The sequence below is a fragment of the Anarrhichthys ocellatus genome, unplaced genomic scaffold (genome assembly GCF_004355925.1).
Source record: "Anarrhichthys ocellatus isolate YVR2014 unplaced genomic scaffold, GSC_Weel_1.0 scaffold13, whole genome shotgun sequence".
NCBI classification, from domain to species: Eukaryota; Metazoa; Chordata; class Actinopteri; order Perciformes; family Anarhichadidae; genus Anarrhichthys; species Anarrhichthys ocellatus.
Window position 1 is genome coordinate 4,005,528 of NW_022280043.1, and position 15,000 is coordinate 4,020,527.

The 15,000-nt window shown below is 45.3% G+C and overlaps 1 protein-coding gene across 1 annotated transcript in view; it reads left to right on the forward strand.

Annotated features, from left to right (window-relative positions):
* The first annotated feature begins 863 nt into the window (after positions 1–863).
* The window catches only part of efna3b (ephrin-A3b), a 55,957-nt gene continuing 41,820 nt past the window's right edge, over positions 864–15,000 (forward strand). The window contains exons 1-2 of the mRNA XM_031852644.1: positions 864–1,308; positions 1,600–1,812. Coding sequence (XP_031708504.1) covers positions 1,703–1,812 — 110 coding nt within the window. The 5' untranslated portion in view covers positions 864–1,308; positions 1,600–1,702. The remainder of the gene's footprint in view (positions 1,309–1,599; positions 1,813–15,000) is intronic.

The window sequence follows — 15,000 nt, forward strand, 5'->3', positions numbered from 1 at the left end:
CTCTCTCTCTCTCTCTCTCTCTCTCTCTCTCTCTCTCTCTCTCTCTCACACACACACACACACACTTGGATGCAGTGGCAGTGGAGGTGACAGAGGGGGGCAAATTACTGAACATTTTACCATGTCTCTGCATGACAGAGCTACAGGAAGATATAACACGAGCCACATCACACTTGCACGAAAATAACTCTACACAATATTACAACTTAATTGCTTCAATAAATTTTAAGTGTGAAAATTAATTTATAGGACAATTTGCTAAATAAAACAGCAAGTCACTTCTGTTTCATCAAAACTTAGACAAAGTCACCATAGCATCGCTGTGAACCTAAAGTGTGATATGCAGCTTGTGTATTTTCTCTATAGTGTATTGCGTGAGAGGACATGCGCGTGTGTGTGCGCGCGCGCGCGTGAGCACGCGTGTTAATGTGCTGCAGCTGTAAGAGGATTGGACATGATGATAGCGCTGTATTAGACTGACTTACAGTGTCTGGTGGATGGATCCATAGTGGAGAATATATGTGCGTGCGAGAGTTTATGTTTTTTAGCCTTTGTCATAAAAGTGTGTGTGTGTGTGTGTGTGTGTGTGTGTGTGTGTGTGTGTGTGAATATATGTGGCTGGGGAGGAGGAGGGGTGTTACATTGAAAAATAGGCTGCAGAGGGTGGCTGCAGACGTATCTGGCAGATGGGGGGGATTCAAAGCGTACTACTTATGGGGTGGAGGTCGAATAGTTGACAAAAAAAACTTCAAGTCGCAGTGATGCCTGATGTGCTGCGACTCGGCCACAATATTGAAGGAATGCGCTTTTGTCGCTCGCAGGGGGTGGAGTTAGAAAGTGAACGAGCGCTGCCTACCAAACAGAGAGAGAAGGAGGAGAGAGTGAGAGAGAGGGAGAGAGAGAAAGGGGAGAGACGGGTGGGCAGGCTGCTCACCGTAAACGATGGTTGTCGGATAGAGTCTTGAAGAGCTAATGAAACTGGCTGCTTGAATTGTTTGCAGCCATTATAGAGCTCAGTTGCCCGGCGTGCTTTGCATCTCTCGGATACTTGGAAGAAAAAAAAAAACTGCAGCAGCACGCAGATAAAGAACAGTTTTTCTATTTTTAAAGAAGAGGACTTGCTTAATATCTATTATTTTACCACCGTTTTTTTCCCCCATTCTTAGTTTTCCTCCAGTCAGCCTTTTCACGTCAGCAGCAACTCTTTCCCTGCGGACCGTTTCATGCGCGGAGGAAGACCGACCTCCCGCTTGGACCCAGTGCCGGCCTCCCACACTCCTCTGGCGGGCTCAGAAGCAGCAGTTCCCGGTGAGCAGAGAGGACCAAGGCGCAAGTCGGTCATTACGGGGACCCGCTCAGAAGGACTTCCACAAACCCTCTTGTTGGAAGCCCCAGGATTTGTTGGAGAGGGTGGGAGGAGGGGGGTTGAGGGGGGGGGTCGCAGTCTGCTTTATGCGGGAGGGGGGTGGGGACTTTATAGTCACTTCTCACCACAATAGACTTTTACAACACTTATTAACCAGAGCAAGTCTTATAGTCTTTTGACCGTATCTCTATGTATGCATGAAGCTTTTGTCCCCCCCTTCTCCCGTCTGTTAGGCATTTGCTGGGATGTTTGAGTCGCGTTGTTTGGTGGGGTGAAGGGACCGAGAGAGTGGCCGGAGAGACCGAAGGGACGGAGGCCGAGAGAGGAGCCGAGAGCATGGCTCTGGTAGCGCTGTCTCTCTGGGTGCTAACGAGTCTCACCTGGGCGGACGTGGTCCCGGTGTCAGCCAACAGGCATTCCGTTTACTGGAACAGCTCCAACATACAGTAAGACCCCTCATTCCTCTTTGCTCTGATCAGTGTGTGTGTGTGTGTGTGTGTGTGTGTGTGTGTGTGTGTGTGGTAATAAGCCATTTCTTCTGATCTCTCTATTCTACACCTGTTTAAAGGAAGGAAAATGTCCTGGTTTGCTCTCTCTGGGCTGTCAGGGTCATGACATCACACTTTCAGTCATCAGTGGGTTGCTGAGTCCCTCTAACGCTTTTATCAAGGATGTTAACTCCTCGTCTGTATCTCATCTTTTATTTTTTTAAAGTGGAAGACATGATATAGGTCCACAAAAAAGCTATTTAAACAGGCCTCTCACGTTTCCCTGTAGGGTGAAGCTGTTTTTGAGCCTCAAAACTGCTCCGTCAGACCCCTACTGTGAAGTCAAGGTGGCTCCAAACCATCTTTTCAACACCCTCACCTGCACAACTAGTCGGACATATTTTAGTCTCTGTTCCTCAGTCCAGCGTCAATCTGTGCACGTTCCTATTTCTTCAATTGCTCCCCTCCTTTTTTTCCTCCCCTCTCCTCTACCTTCATCCATGCATGGCCGGGGAGCATAGAAAGAAAAGGACAGAGAGTCATCCTCTGTCCTTCCTCTCTCAGTCTTTCAGGGCTCTGTCTCTGTCTTCTCTATCTGGTTCAATTAGGAGCACTTCTTCATCCTGACCCCATTGTGTTGTAGCAGTGTCACTATTCAATCTCTCCTTCTCGCTCACTCTCCGACTTGCTCTCTCCTTCTATCCCTCTCTAACCCCCCTTTTCTTGTTTACACTCAGTCCGCTGGCCTTTTTGTTATCCTCTCTAATCCCTCGCTCCTCACCCCGATCTTGATTCAAGTGAAAATGCTTTTTTTTTCCCTCCCCTCCTTTCTCTCTCTCTCTTTTTTTTAAAGAAAGCTGCCTTTTTCATACTGTCCTCGTGAGTCCATGGCTCTGCTGCTGGATCCTTTAAGAATGTAGCGTCAGTCTGCTGTAACACACTGTAGGCTTATGTCTCTTCCCACAATTCACAGTCAAGTCTTGTGTACGTTTATGTTGTATTAGCTGCGTTTCCACATGTCCCACCCTGTACATCCACGGGGTTCTTCTCTTCTGCCCAAAATCTGCAGATTAAATGTTGTTAATTTGCAATTAAATGCCGGATTTGACGTGACATATCGGCCAATTTTCAAGATATCCTTATAATTAGCAATTCAGCAAGCTGGGTGATCTAATGAATTATGATTTCTAAATAATACAACAAAATAACGCAACAATCAACCTAGATTTTAGGTGCGCAAGAGCGCATGTCACAAACTAAACACCTTCCTCTTCGCTCTCCATCTTGCAGTGACTCCTGTCTATGTGTAGGATGTATTTTGGCCCTTAAAACATCTCAGTTTGTGGTATTTACCTCTTCAGCACAATTTACTAGGCCCCCAAGATGAGCAGTCACGCATATATACTGATTCACATTTTAAGACTGCACTTATTAAAGCAGTAAACAAAATGAAAACTCAGAAAACGCACTTGTTTTTTTGGCAGTAGGAGGATCAATGATTCTGTCCGCTGATAATAACTCCAGGCCAATGATTTTAGTTTACAGCGTGAAATAAAACTAAGAGAAGCAAGTGAGTTTATGCATCACAGCAGAATTACTACACGTGATGTACTGCGTAACACGACAGGAGCGGAAAACATAAGGTCATCGGTTGTGGTACCATACTGTAAACAATATTAGTTTTCCTGAATGTGAGAAAATTATTTTCCTGTACATTTTTAGATAAACTAATATTGCGCGCACAGTCGCTGCTAATACATTCTAGCTGATATTTCTTTTGTCAGTGTGGAGAGTGCTCATTTTCAATTTTCTATATTATATTCAATTTTTTTTTTTCCCTGTAACAATTCTATAATAAATGCTAATGAAATTCCACCTTCGGCTTCCATATCGGAGACGAGTTGATTTAGATAAAAATGTGGAAAAGAATCGCTCAAAGGCATAAAGGGAAGAGGTGAACCCGGGACCTCGGTACAATCAGCTCGACGTAATGTGAGCAGCACTAACCTTGGTAGAATGTACACTAATTAAGTCATTTGTCAGCTGCTTTCTGCTGTACACTCAGACTGTGTTTAAAGGAGAAAAAAAAGAAAAGGTTGCAGTTGGTTTTTTCAGCAGTGGGGAGAATCCTAACCTTTAACCCGACTGTCCAGGACCCGAGTACTGCAGAGCGCCGCGGTCTCTCCACACGTTCACTGCCAGTACGCTTCTCATCCCAACGGCAGCATATTCTCAGCCCCTGCAGTGTGAGTCTTAGTGTGTGTGTGTCTTTTATAAAAGACTGTGGTTAATTAAAGAACACTGCATCTCAGTGGACCTGGCTCATCCTTGATCTCCCCCCATCTCTCTCTCTCTCTCTCTCTCTCTCTCTCTCTGTCTCTCTCCCTCTCTCTCTCTGTTTCCCTTCCTCAGTGCACACATACACAATGACAATGTATGAGCAGTGAGTGGGGATAACTTTTTCAATTATTGAATTAGGAGACAAAGGGGCCATGGACAGTGACGCGCAAAGGCCAGATAAACTGCTGGATAACCTGTCTAATCCATCCTTTCATATACTTCCGAGCTATTTTTTTCCTCCGACGGCACAGATCCCATTTCCAGCATTTATCTGAATCTCTGCACTCGACACCACAACATCTCACATTTGTAGGGTTGGCTGGCGTGTCTCCCGCCGTTGGCAATGTGCCTCTCTGGAGTTTCTCTAACTCACAGTGCAGTGTGGAGGTTTAGAAGGCCAATAATAAGCTGTAGTATAGCTGTCAGTTTGAGTGGTAAACACATTGTAAAGCCTCAGGACCCTGCAGTTTCTCAAGCAGCTTCTGACCCCGAGCCACTCATCAACCACTAGAGACAGGCTGAGACTGTTACCAAGGATTAACTGTTTACACACACACGCACACACACACACAAACACGCACACACAGGCATGCACGCTTACACCTGCACATGTGCACATATATCTACGATTATCACAAACACACACACGCGGCTGTGTACTTTTTTAACTTCGCGAAGATGGATCATTTCCTGCGTTCGTGCCTTACACAATGGCTGTTGCCACTGCTATCAGTCACTTGTCACTGATATCCCTGGGCTTCAACGTGTGTATAATGGTGTGTGTGTGTGTGCGCGTGTGTGTGTGTGTGTGAGAATTTAAGCGTGTGTGTGTTGGCGCTGTTACAGATGTCTCTGTTCATTGATGGGTGACCGAAACAAAAACAAATCCATCAGTCCGTTAAATCACACATTATCTTCCACCACCTGGCAATTAACCACCGCTGTGTGAGTGTGTGCGCGCACGAGTGTGCGTGTGTGTATACATGTGTATCATCTAATAACACAGCAGGTAACTGATTTGCATAATAGATATCTGGTGGTATCTCTTAATTTATCAGTTGTATATTTGCATGGCATGAGCACTTCTAGACGGTGTCTTTGCATGTGTGTGTGTGTGTGTGTGTGTGTATCAATGACACTGTCACCTCGATGCATGCCACTGGAATGAGGCCAGCAGAATATCCTCCTCGTATAAATGTACGCGCGTGTGGGGTAATCGACACAGAGTTCCAACTTGTTTTATATTCATCCAGCTCGTCAGAGTGTGCAGAGACACGTCATGCAGGGAAGGAGAGAAATAATGCAATAATACGAGAAGGGAGAGGCAGCGAAATATAAAATGCTACGGGACCGGTTAGAGGAGAGGGGAAGATTTTGTGTTGAACTATGATGGAGCAAGGGGAGGAGGGTCATCATAATTATAATGCATAATAATGCTTGGCCAGTGCCCTGATCCACACAAGTTCTCACATTAGACGCCATAAGACAGGCCTAGTGCATGTGTGTGTGTGTGTGCATGAGAGAGAGAGAGAGGGAGGGAGGGAGGGAGGGAGGGAGGGAAACACACGAGAGGATTAAGCAGGCCAATCAACCCTCCCCTCGACAGCAACACAAACCTATCTGTTTCCCAGCTCCATTTAGGACAACAACATTTACATTTATGAATATCTGCACAAAGCGGAGTATTACTCACTCACAACAACATGCACGCCCCGCCAGTGTTTCTATGTGTGTGTGTGTGTGTGTGTGTGTACAACACATCCATCATAGGCGTTCGCACCGTCGCTACGTATGTCAGCTGCCACTGTGTGATGTGCGTTTGTTCCCCTGCACACACAGAAAGTAAAAGTTCCCACACAGGCTCAGCGATCATGGTGACCGTTATATAGACACAGCGATCAGCTGTTCATTAGTAACGAGTAATAAGGCCACATAGTGTACGGGTGAATGGATCCTGGTTTGCGTAGCGACGTGTGGGTTTGAAAGTGTGTGTGTGTGGCGTCCAGACGCTCGCATGGAGACGTCATTAATTAAAAGCAATAGGGAACACCTGTGTGATGGATGACTACCAGTGGTCCATCCCCCCCCCCCCTCTCTCTCTCTCTATGTGCATGCGTAGGAGTAAATACATGTTTCTCACGGGACAGGTATTGTCTGGTAGGTGAGCCCAGCAATGAGGGACATGTACAAGAAAGGAGGAAAATAAATAATTTCATGTCCATCTTTTATTTCCTTTTTATTTGGGATGAGCTAGATTTCAGGAATGTGCCCCCCACCTCTCTCTTCTTCTGTCATCCCCCACATGCCTGATGGGAAAGCACTCTCGGGGTGGTGGTATTTTGGGAGCCGTGTGGTTTTAATGTGAATGTTGTGAGACTCTTTCTCTGTCAAATTAACTTGGACTAAATCTTTCCAGTGCTAGAAACTATGCTGCCTTTCTTTGTTGGCTGGTTTTTCCCTTCGCCTCACCTCACCCCGCCCACATTTTTTATTTCCTTCTCGCCACTCTTCTCCTCTCCTCTTGCACACTTTGAGATTTTTGTCCAAAGCCACTTCAAACGCACCTCCTTTGCAGATCCTTTAAATTTCCACACACATAAAACACTCGCATTGATCTTGAGAAAAAGACAAGCCTGAAATATCAAGCCCGGCCCGGTTTTTCCCCCCCCCCCCACATCTCTTGATAGGCTCTTTCATTTCCTCAAACGCTGTCCCGCTTACACCATCGACTAATCGGAAGCATTGCTGTGAAAATTGAGTATTGATGCCCGGCGTTGGCGCTTGGATCAAACACGAACTGGTCACCGTAATGGTTTGGATTCAAAGGAAGACGGTTCTTCGAGATTTTAGGAATGTAATTCTGCTAAAACCAACCTCATATGAGAGTCGGACCAAGATGAGCGATTCTGATCCAGCCGGGCACAAAGCAAGGGCGTTGTAGGTGTAAATGTGCGGCCCAGGGTTGCTATTGATTCAGGTGACTGCTGATTGGATGCTGGTGGTTTGCACAGATGCTTTGCAGGCTGCATTCCTTAAGGCTTTCAGAGTCATTGCGAGAAAAACACTGAACTAAAACCCTTCTACCTCAGCATACGGTGTGATTACCAACACAAACACGAGGAGAAGAAGTCACCAATTACACCAGGAACAGTGATTTTAATCTGAGGAGTTTCGATGTGGATGTAACACATTCCCAGCAATAGCCAGGTGTGATGTAGGTGAATTTGATGCAGGGAAGCACAATAGAATACAGAAAATAGCCGGACTGCGTGTGTTTCCCATGAGTTGAGAATTTATTCTTGGTAGTCGACCTCGAGGGAGGTGTAGGTGTAGCGTGGTGGAAGAACCGCACATGGATGCTGTGTTCTGGCATCTCAGTCGCTGCTCAATCGGTTTCTCTCGGACTCACAAATTATAATACACAATTTACCAAAGCATGACTTTTGTGTCCCCTTTTTGCCAGAACTCATTTTTAAGCGTGAATTGGTTAAATTGGTTTAAATAATCTGATGTCCGACGCTGCTGCTGCCTGCTGGCCTGTTTTTATGGTCCGAGGACGTCTGTGTGTTGTTCGGCTAAAACATCAAGGATAATGCATGCAGAGAGTCAGAATTTTAAAAGATCATTCAATTATTTTTAAAGTTTTTATGGTTTTTATGTGGTAAAAATGTGGTATGGATTTACTTGGGAGGTGTCCTTATCAATGCTTGGACCAGTGATTTATGTGATTCATCATGACACTGACAAATCACAGAAAGCCACAAATTGACGCAATTGTGAGGAGAATGTGTGTTATTGGTTCAATCGGTGCATTCACAGCTGTAATGTCCCATCTAACTGCAGTATTTCTTTGTTTTCCATTAAGCATGAATGGCGTGTTTGGATGGAGCGTTACATTTACGGACAAAATGAAAATGATTTAGTAGAGCCAGTATCTTTGAATATCTTTGAGGATGATGCTTGTTGCTTAAAATCAAATTTTCTGTATTTTATATTCACACATTTGCAGAAACGGACATGTTTATCGTATCATTTACCACCTGCTGGGAAACCCGAACAGCTAAGAGCAGCCCCGCAGCTCAACTGAATCCTGGAGCAGACAGGAGGACTTTTCTCAGTTTAAATAGGCTGAGAAAACAGCTTTCTCACAACGGACAAATATGCGTCACTCTGAGACCTTTTGTGCCAGTTAGGACCGGTGTCCTAATCAGAAACGGTTGATGAATATGCCTCCAGGTTTGGCTCTTGTGTGGAGTTCCCTTTGTGTGTTGGTTTTCTTATCGCAGCTTCAGTGTTTCAACAACACGCCATCAGTTAGATTGGACAGTCTAAATCACCCAAAGGTGCGGCTGACACTGTGAGGGATTGCTCTTCTTGCTGTTCTTTGTGTCTCGGGCAGGAGACGCCAGAATATTATAACATTCTAAAACGAACTGCTACACCTGGCCAGGTGTGCACAGGTGTGAAAATGGGGTGAGCTTCATTCTGCACCGGTGTGGCTTGCTCGCGTCCATGTTGGCAACAGCAGAGAGGCTGAAAAAGAGGATCGCAACCGAAACAACTGGCACAGAAATGAGTCGATAAGACAGACTCTCCTCTCACCTGCACTGTACGCTACCAGATGTGCATCCTGTAGCTTTGTGGGACCACACTGTTGTTTTTAACAGGGATCCATTCCACACAGTCGGAACAGAATATCGGCTTCTCCATTGGTGATCTCAAGATGTTTGATGGTCTGTGTTCACTGTTCTGCATGACCTGGGACAGTGTCTGTGTAAAGGCGTAGAAAGGAAAATATAAATATGACAGTAAAGTGACTCAACAGATCATTTCATGAGAGTTATCTTAACGGCGAATTCTCAAAAATCCCATCGCAATAACAGGAGGGGCTGCGTCAGTCACTTGATTTACGGTAAACCGCTGTCGTCTGAGGCGGATGCGTTGCTGCTTTTTCCTCGACAGGCCAGTTATTGAATGACCGTCTTCTCTCGTTATCTGTAGATTCTCGGCAAAACAAGAATTTATCTTTCCCATCCATGTGTTAAATTTGAACAAATTGTCCACAGAGAACAAATCCCACAGCGATGGGCTGGAGGCAATACACGCCAAACACTCGTGTACACACACACACACACACGCTCAGACGCACACACTCGATGTTGTTGTTGATATTAGCATTATTCTCTGAGCCGACGCCTAAGCTCCAGCAGTGTAATCAGGTGCTAATAACAAGGCTGTGATGTTTACAAGCTGTTTCAAAGCACTTCATGTATCTGTGTGTGTGTGTGTGTGTGTATACGTGTGTGTGTGTGTACTCTATGTGATGCCTACTCTATTCCTCGCCAGCGCTCTTGGGGCTTTGGGGAGGGAGGGGGTACTAATAATGTAGACTGTCAGCACACACGCACACACACACACACACACGCACACACACACCAGATGCTCATATGGTGGGTTTGTGATGTGGCTAATGGTAGCAGCATAGTGGCAGTCTGAGGCCATATGCTGAGCCTGATCACAACAGAGCAGATTGGTCTAGCGTTAATAAACTGGAGCGACATGACAATTAGGAATCCTTCCACATAAAGACAAAGCCGTCACATGTGGAAATGCAGCTGTTTTCATTAAACGCACCGGGAAATGAACTGTCGCAGGCCGGGACAGCAGGAAGGGGAGCCACTGCGTCTATTGTCCCTGCTCGCTGGGCAGAAAGGACGCTTATTGTTGATTACAAATTTTATAGTCGGTGCATCAAGCCGTAAAAAAAAAACTTTAGTCTGAATGTAGCTTGTTTTTAAACGGGTTTCCACGAGAAACAATTATTGCGAGGTATGAGAAAGTCTCCTTTTGAGAAGGTTTGATTTAACAGCCAGGGGAGAAGAAGAAAAAAGAAAGGCCAGGCACAGTCCTCACTTCAACAAACTGCAGAGGACACAGCATTATGCTTATTCCATCCACAGAGGGAGCGCGGCAGAGAGGGAGAGACTCCTTAATTGAGGTTTTATCCATTTAAGCTGTCACTAAGAGGCCAACTCTGAAACCTTTTAACCACTCTCCTCTCAGTAATGACACAAATCAGAGAGGAAATGCATTTGTGTCTGAGCGTCGGCGCGAGTGTGTGTGCACGTGCGTGTGTCCGCGCGCGACAGCGTTCGTGAAGCAGGAGGGTAATTATGCGGAAATTGGGCATTGGCTAAGTGAATTATGACCTTGTTTCAGCAGAAGGCTTTAATCAGTCCCAGCCAGGCCAGGGAGGGAGCACGGGCACTCGGCTCCTGATGGCAACAGCAAGCAGTCAGTAAAACTGTCGACCAGTGGAAACCAGCCAGTCAACCAGTTACTCAAGCAGCAACAGGCATATTCACAAACCGAGTCTATTGTTATCGTTTTTGGCCTTGTGTCTGCATTCCGGGGTTGTGTGCGTGGGTCTGAGCAATACCTCAAAATCATCATACAGTGTAGTGACTTTTAGTGTAATTGTGTTGTAACAGAAATATGATGTTTATTTACATGGTTAATTAATCCACCAGAGCCCAATACGTGCTCACACCCCCAAATATTGAGTTCACAATGATCTAAAAAAGAGAAATGCATTTTTGAATTTGAGAAGCTGGAATCGAGAATGTTTGCTTTGCTCATGTCGCAAATCAACATGTTGTCCACAGAACATAACTGAGATTATTTTCCGTATTGTATTACACTGTAGATCACTGTCTGAAAATAATATTTGGTTTCATACCGTCATTTTCATTTCGCCCCGGCCGTGTGATGCATGTGCATCACATGCATCACATGTCCCGTTCCTCAGGTGCACCTTCCGGCACAGCGGGAACGAGATAAAACTTCAGCAAAAAAATCAAACTCAGCAGTCCTGCGGACCAATGCACGATCACTCATGTGAGGCCTGTTTGCTGTTGAAAGCCTGATCGGGCATCATGCCTGATGAGGAGAGGGGCTCGCAAATCATTGGGTTCGCTATACGACAGGAGAAGTTACTTTTTGTCTTTCATAGTCCCTGCTAGGGTTTTATGCATTTACACAAGTACACACACACACACACACACGTACGTCGAGCCTTAAGCAGCTAAACTGATTCATCTCGGAATGAGCAAAGTAAAGAGGAGACATGAATGAAATGAGGTGTAAACAAAAGTTAAAAAACACATGAAAAATACAGCTCATCGTGTGATGTTTGTTGACTGATTGTGGGCGGTACGGGGAGAATTTAGAATGGTTTGGCAAAACACATGCACACTGCCGGTGCAACTTGTCATTTTGATTTCAAACGGGCTGTGTTTGCCGGTGACAACATGCTCTTTCTAATTACGTTGTAGCACTTTTCTGCTTTCGATGTGTTTGTGGACGAATGCGTGGACGGCGACGCGCTCAATAGTTCATGTGTGAATAGCTCCTGCTGTACAGATGCATGTTAGTCTCTGTTGGTTCTGGTCTGGCTGTCTAATTCTGTCACTGTTGGATCGATGGTGTCCTACAGACACCGCACTCCTCTCCTGGATGTTTCAGCCTGTTCCTCTTCTCTCTCTCTCTCTCTGTCTCTCTCTCTCTCTCTCTCTCTCTCTCTCTGTCTCTCTCTCTCTCTCCGTCTGTGTCTCTCTCTCTGTCTCTCTCTCTTCTCTCTGTCTCTCTCTCTCTGTCTCTCTCTCTCTCTCTCTCTGTCTCTCTCTCTCTCTCTCCGTCTGTGTCTCTCTCTCTGTCTCTCTCTCTTCTCTCTCCCTCTCTCTCTCTCTGTGTGTGTGTGTGTGTATCTGCCTCTCCGTCTCTCCCGTTGGCTCGACTTCTCGACATCACTTCTTCCTCTCCTCCTCATTGTCCTCCTCTGCATCACCGTACTACACTCGAGCCTCACTTCAGATCAGACAATGAGCTCTCATTGTGTGTGTGTGTGTGTGTGTGTGTGTGTGTGTGTATTTTCTGCTGCTATGGGATTCATGTTCTTGGGCTCACATCTTGGCCAGTTTGTGTTGGTGATGCCAATATAATGCTTTTCTATGTGTTTTTAAGGAGTTTGTGTGTGTGAGCAGCGTCTGAAACAATTAGTTGATGCACATATAAGTCAGTGTACACAGAAGTGATTGACAACCATTTTTAATCAATAATCATTTGAAGCAAAACACGAAATTGAAATGGTTGAAGCATCTCTAATGTGAGGACTCGCTGATTCTCTCAGAGTTATGTTGCTGTATGTCGAACAAATTGAGATTCGGACAAAACAAGGTTTTTTAAGACTTCAACATCCGTCAATTAATCAGCTGATTTAAAAGAGATAATTTATAATGAAAATATTCATTAGTTGCAGCTTTTCTGAGTGGAAGTGGTTGATAAGAATGAAATATTCTTTCACGGTGTACTGATTGTAGTTGAAACAACAAGTTTCAACAAGATTATATAGTATTTTGAAAAAGTGAGTCATTTATCAATCTCAAATGCCAAACACAGGCTTCTCAGATGTGACAATCTGTTGCAATGTGTGTTTTATATCCATATTATATTAATAAAAAATGGAGTATCCTTGGATTTTGGACGGCTTTTGACAAAAAAAATGTTACGGCATCACCCAGGGCTCCGGCAAGTTAAGAAGGGCAGACATGAATTATTGAGGGATTATTTTTTACAGCCCTAGAATTTAATTTAAAATTGCAATATCAATAAAGATATCATCGTGGTGTTTTCTGGGAGAAATTCAGTTGAAAGAACAAAAACAATCCTGCACATTATGGATCACGTGCACTCTCGCTCCGGTCATCAGACCCTCAGCAGGTACAAGTCTAAACATCGGAGAGGAAGTGAGTTCAAGGGATCAGCGGCGTGCAGGTGTTTTTGGTACGACAATGCTGCAACTTTCTACCGCACAAGAACTTTACAATTGTTGTAGTAATTACTACCTGCTGGAAATTCTATTGAGAAATCACTTGTAGACGAATTAACCAAAGGGAGAAGTCTGTTTTTGTCTTATGTGCTGAATTAAATACCTTACAAATCCAGATACTTCATTACTGCTCTGCAGAAATCCAATACTTCCATAAAGCAGCTCCAGTCATTGATTTGCAGCGTTGCCTGCGATGGCAATTGACACATTGCTATTGACTCGCGGCACATATTGTCTATTCATCCAACCTTCTCTGAAGTGCACTGTGTAAGTGAGCTCTGTTTATGCGTCTGTGTGTTGTGCATGCATGATTTCATACCCTTGTGTTTTTAACCTTTTGGTGTCCAATTTTTCCATGCACACATGCATTTACACAGCTGTGTCTTTGTGTGTGTGTGTGTGTGTGTGTGTGTGTACATGTGTGTGTGTGTGCACTGAACAGAGTGAATGGTTGTCAATGGAGTGGAGATAGAAAGAGGAATGGCTGAGAGCTGGAGATTCTGGCTGGCCTCAGTGCTTCACACCCACGCTGTCTGAAGGCTCCGCTTCCCCTTCCTACGCTTTGAGGCGCAGGTATGCGCTGTAGTAAAGGCCGCATATGAATGAGTGTTTACCACCTCTCTCTCCGCCACCTTCTCTCTCTCTCCGCCTGGACTATCGTGTTTTTAATGAAAAGCGTAAAGTCCAGGGCGGCTGCTGGAGGTGGATACGTACACTGTCTCTATTCCATTTGTGTTTTAGGGAGGGGGAGAGAGAACGTGGTGGAGGAGAGATGGGGGGGTGGAGGGGGGTGGAGGGGGGGGGGAGTTGCAGGGTTGGTGTAATGAATGTACTGCAGTTAAAAAAGAATTCTGTGTCACTTCCCAGGAGAGAGAGAAATAAAGGTGGTGGAGGGGGGAGAGGGAGATGTGGGAGGAGATGTTGAGAAATAGGATGTGTTGTGTTGATGGAGCAGAGTTCTTCGCAGCCAGGCAAACTCTCCTCCCATCCTCATACATGCATATATATATATGTGTGTGTGTGTGTGCGAGGGAGGGGGGGGGGTTGTTGCAGAAAGAAAGCGAGAAAAAAAGGCATGCGAATGCCCCACAGCCTACAAGCATACCACCCACACACATTACCCACATGAATTAGTCCCATACATATGCATACTCTTCACTCTCCACCTCGTCTACCTCTCTTTACATTTTTACATCTGTTTTTCCGCGTCCATACACGTGCACACACACACACACACACACACACACGCACAGACACACACAGAAACTCGTTTCACAGGGACAATCTCTGTCATTACCTCCCACAGCTTCCTCAAGGGAGCGCATTGTTATTTTCTTCCAGCCCTGATCAAATAAAGTGAAGCAAAGAGAGAACACACACACACACACACACACACACACACACACACACACACTCCATATATAGAATAACACACACCGTACACTCCTATGTCTGCTAAACCGTGATTGAATAAAGTACAGAATGATGACACCCATCCGCCCACTCGCTGTGTGTGTTGTAAATCGTCGCTCACACCACACACGCTGAGTGTTTTACCCCCTTGAGGGGAATAGTAAATCCCAGCATATGTATTGCACCACGGGTTGCAATTTTCTACAATATCAGTTCAGATAATCGAAGGCTCCACGACTCCTCGTAGGCGAGCGCTGCAGAGACAGCAGTGGATAGACAGGGAGGCCAGTTAAACTCTGCAGCAGCCATATCTGTGGGCCTCTGTTGTTGCTGGAGAGAGAGAAGGAAAAAAAAGACAAAAGAGAGAGAGCACAACAAGAAAGACCAGACAGAGAAAAAAAAATAAATCATTGATGGAGGGCGAAGGGGAAGGAGGGAAGGGCACCGAAGAATGGAGAAAGGAGGGCCCTGCAGAACAGTGCTGCCAAGACCGAGGTCAATTGTGA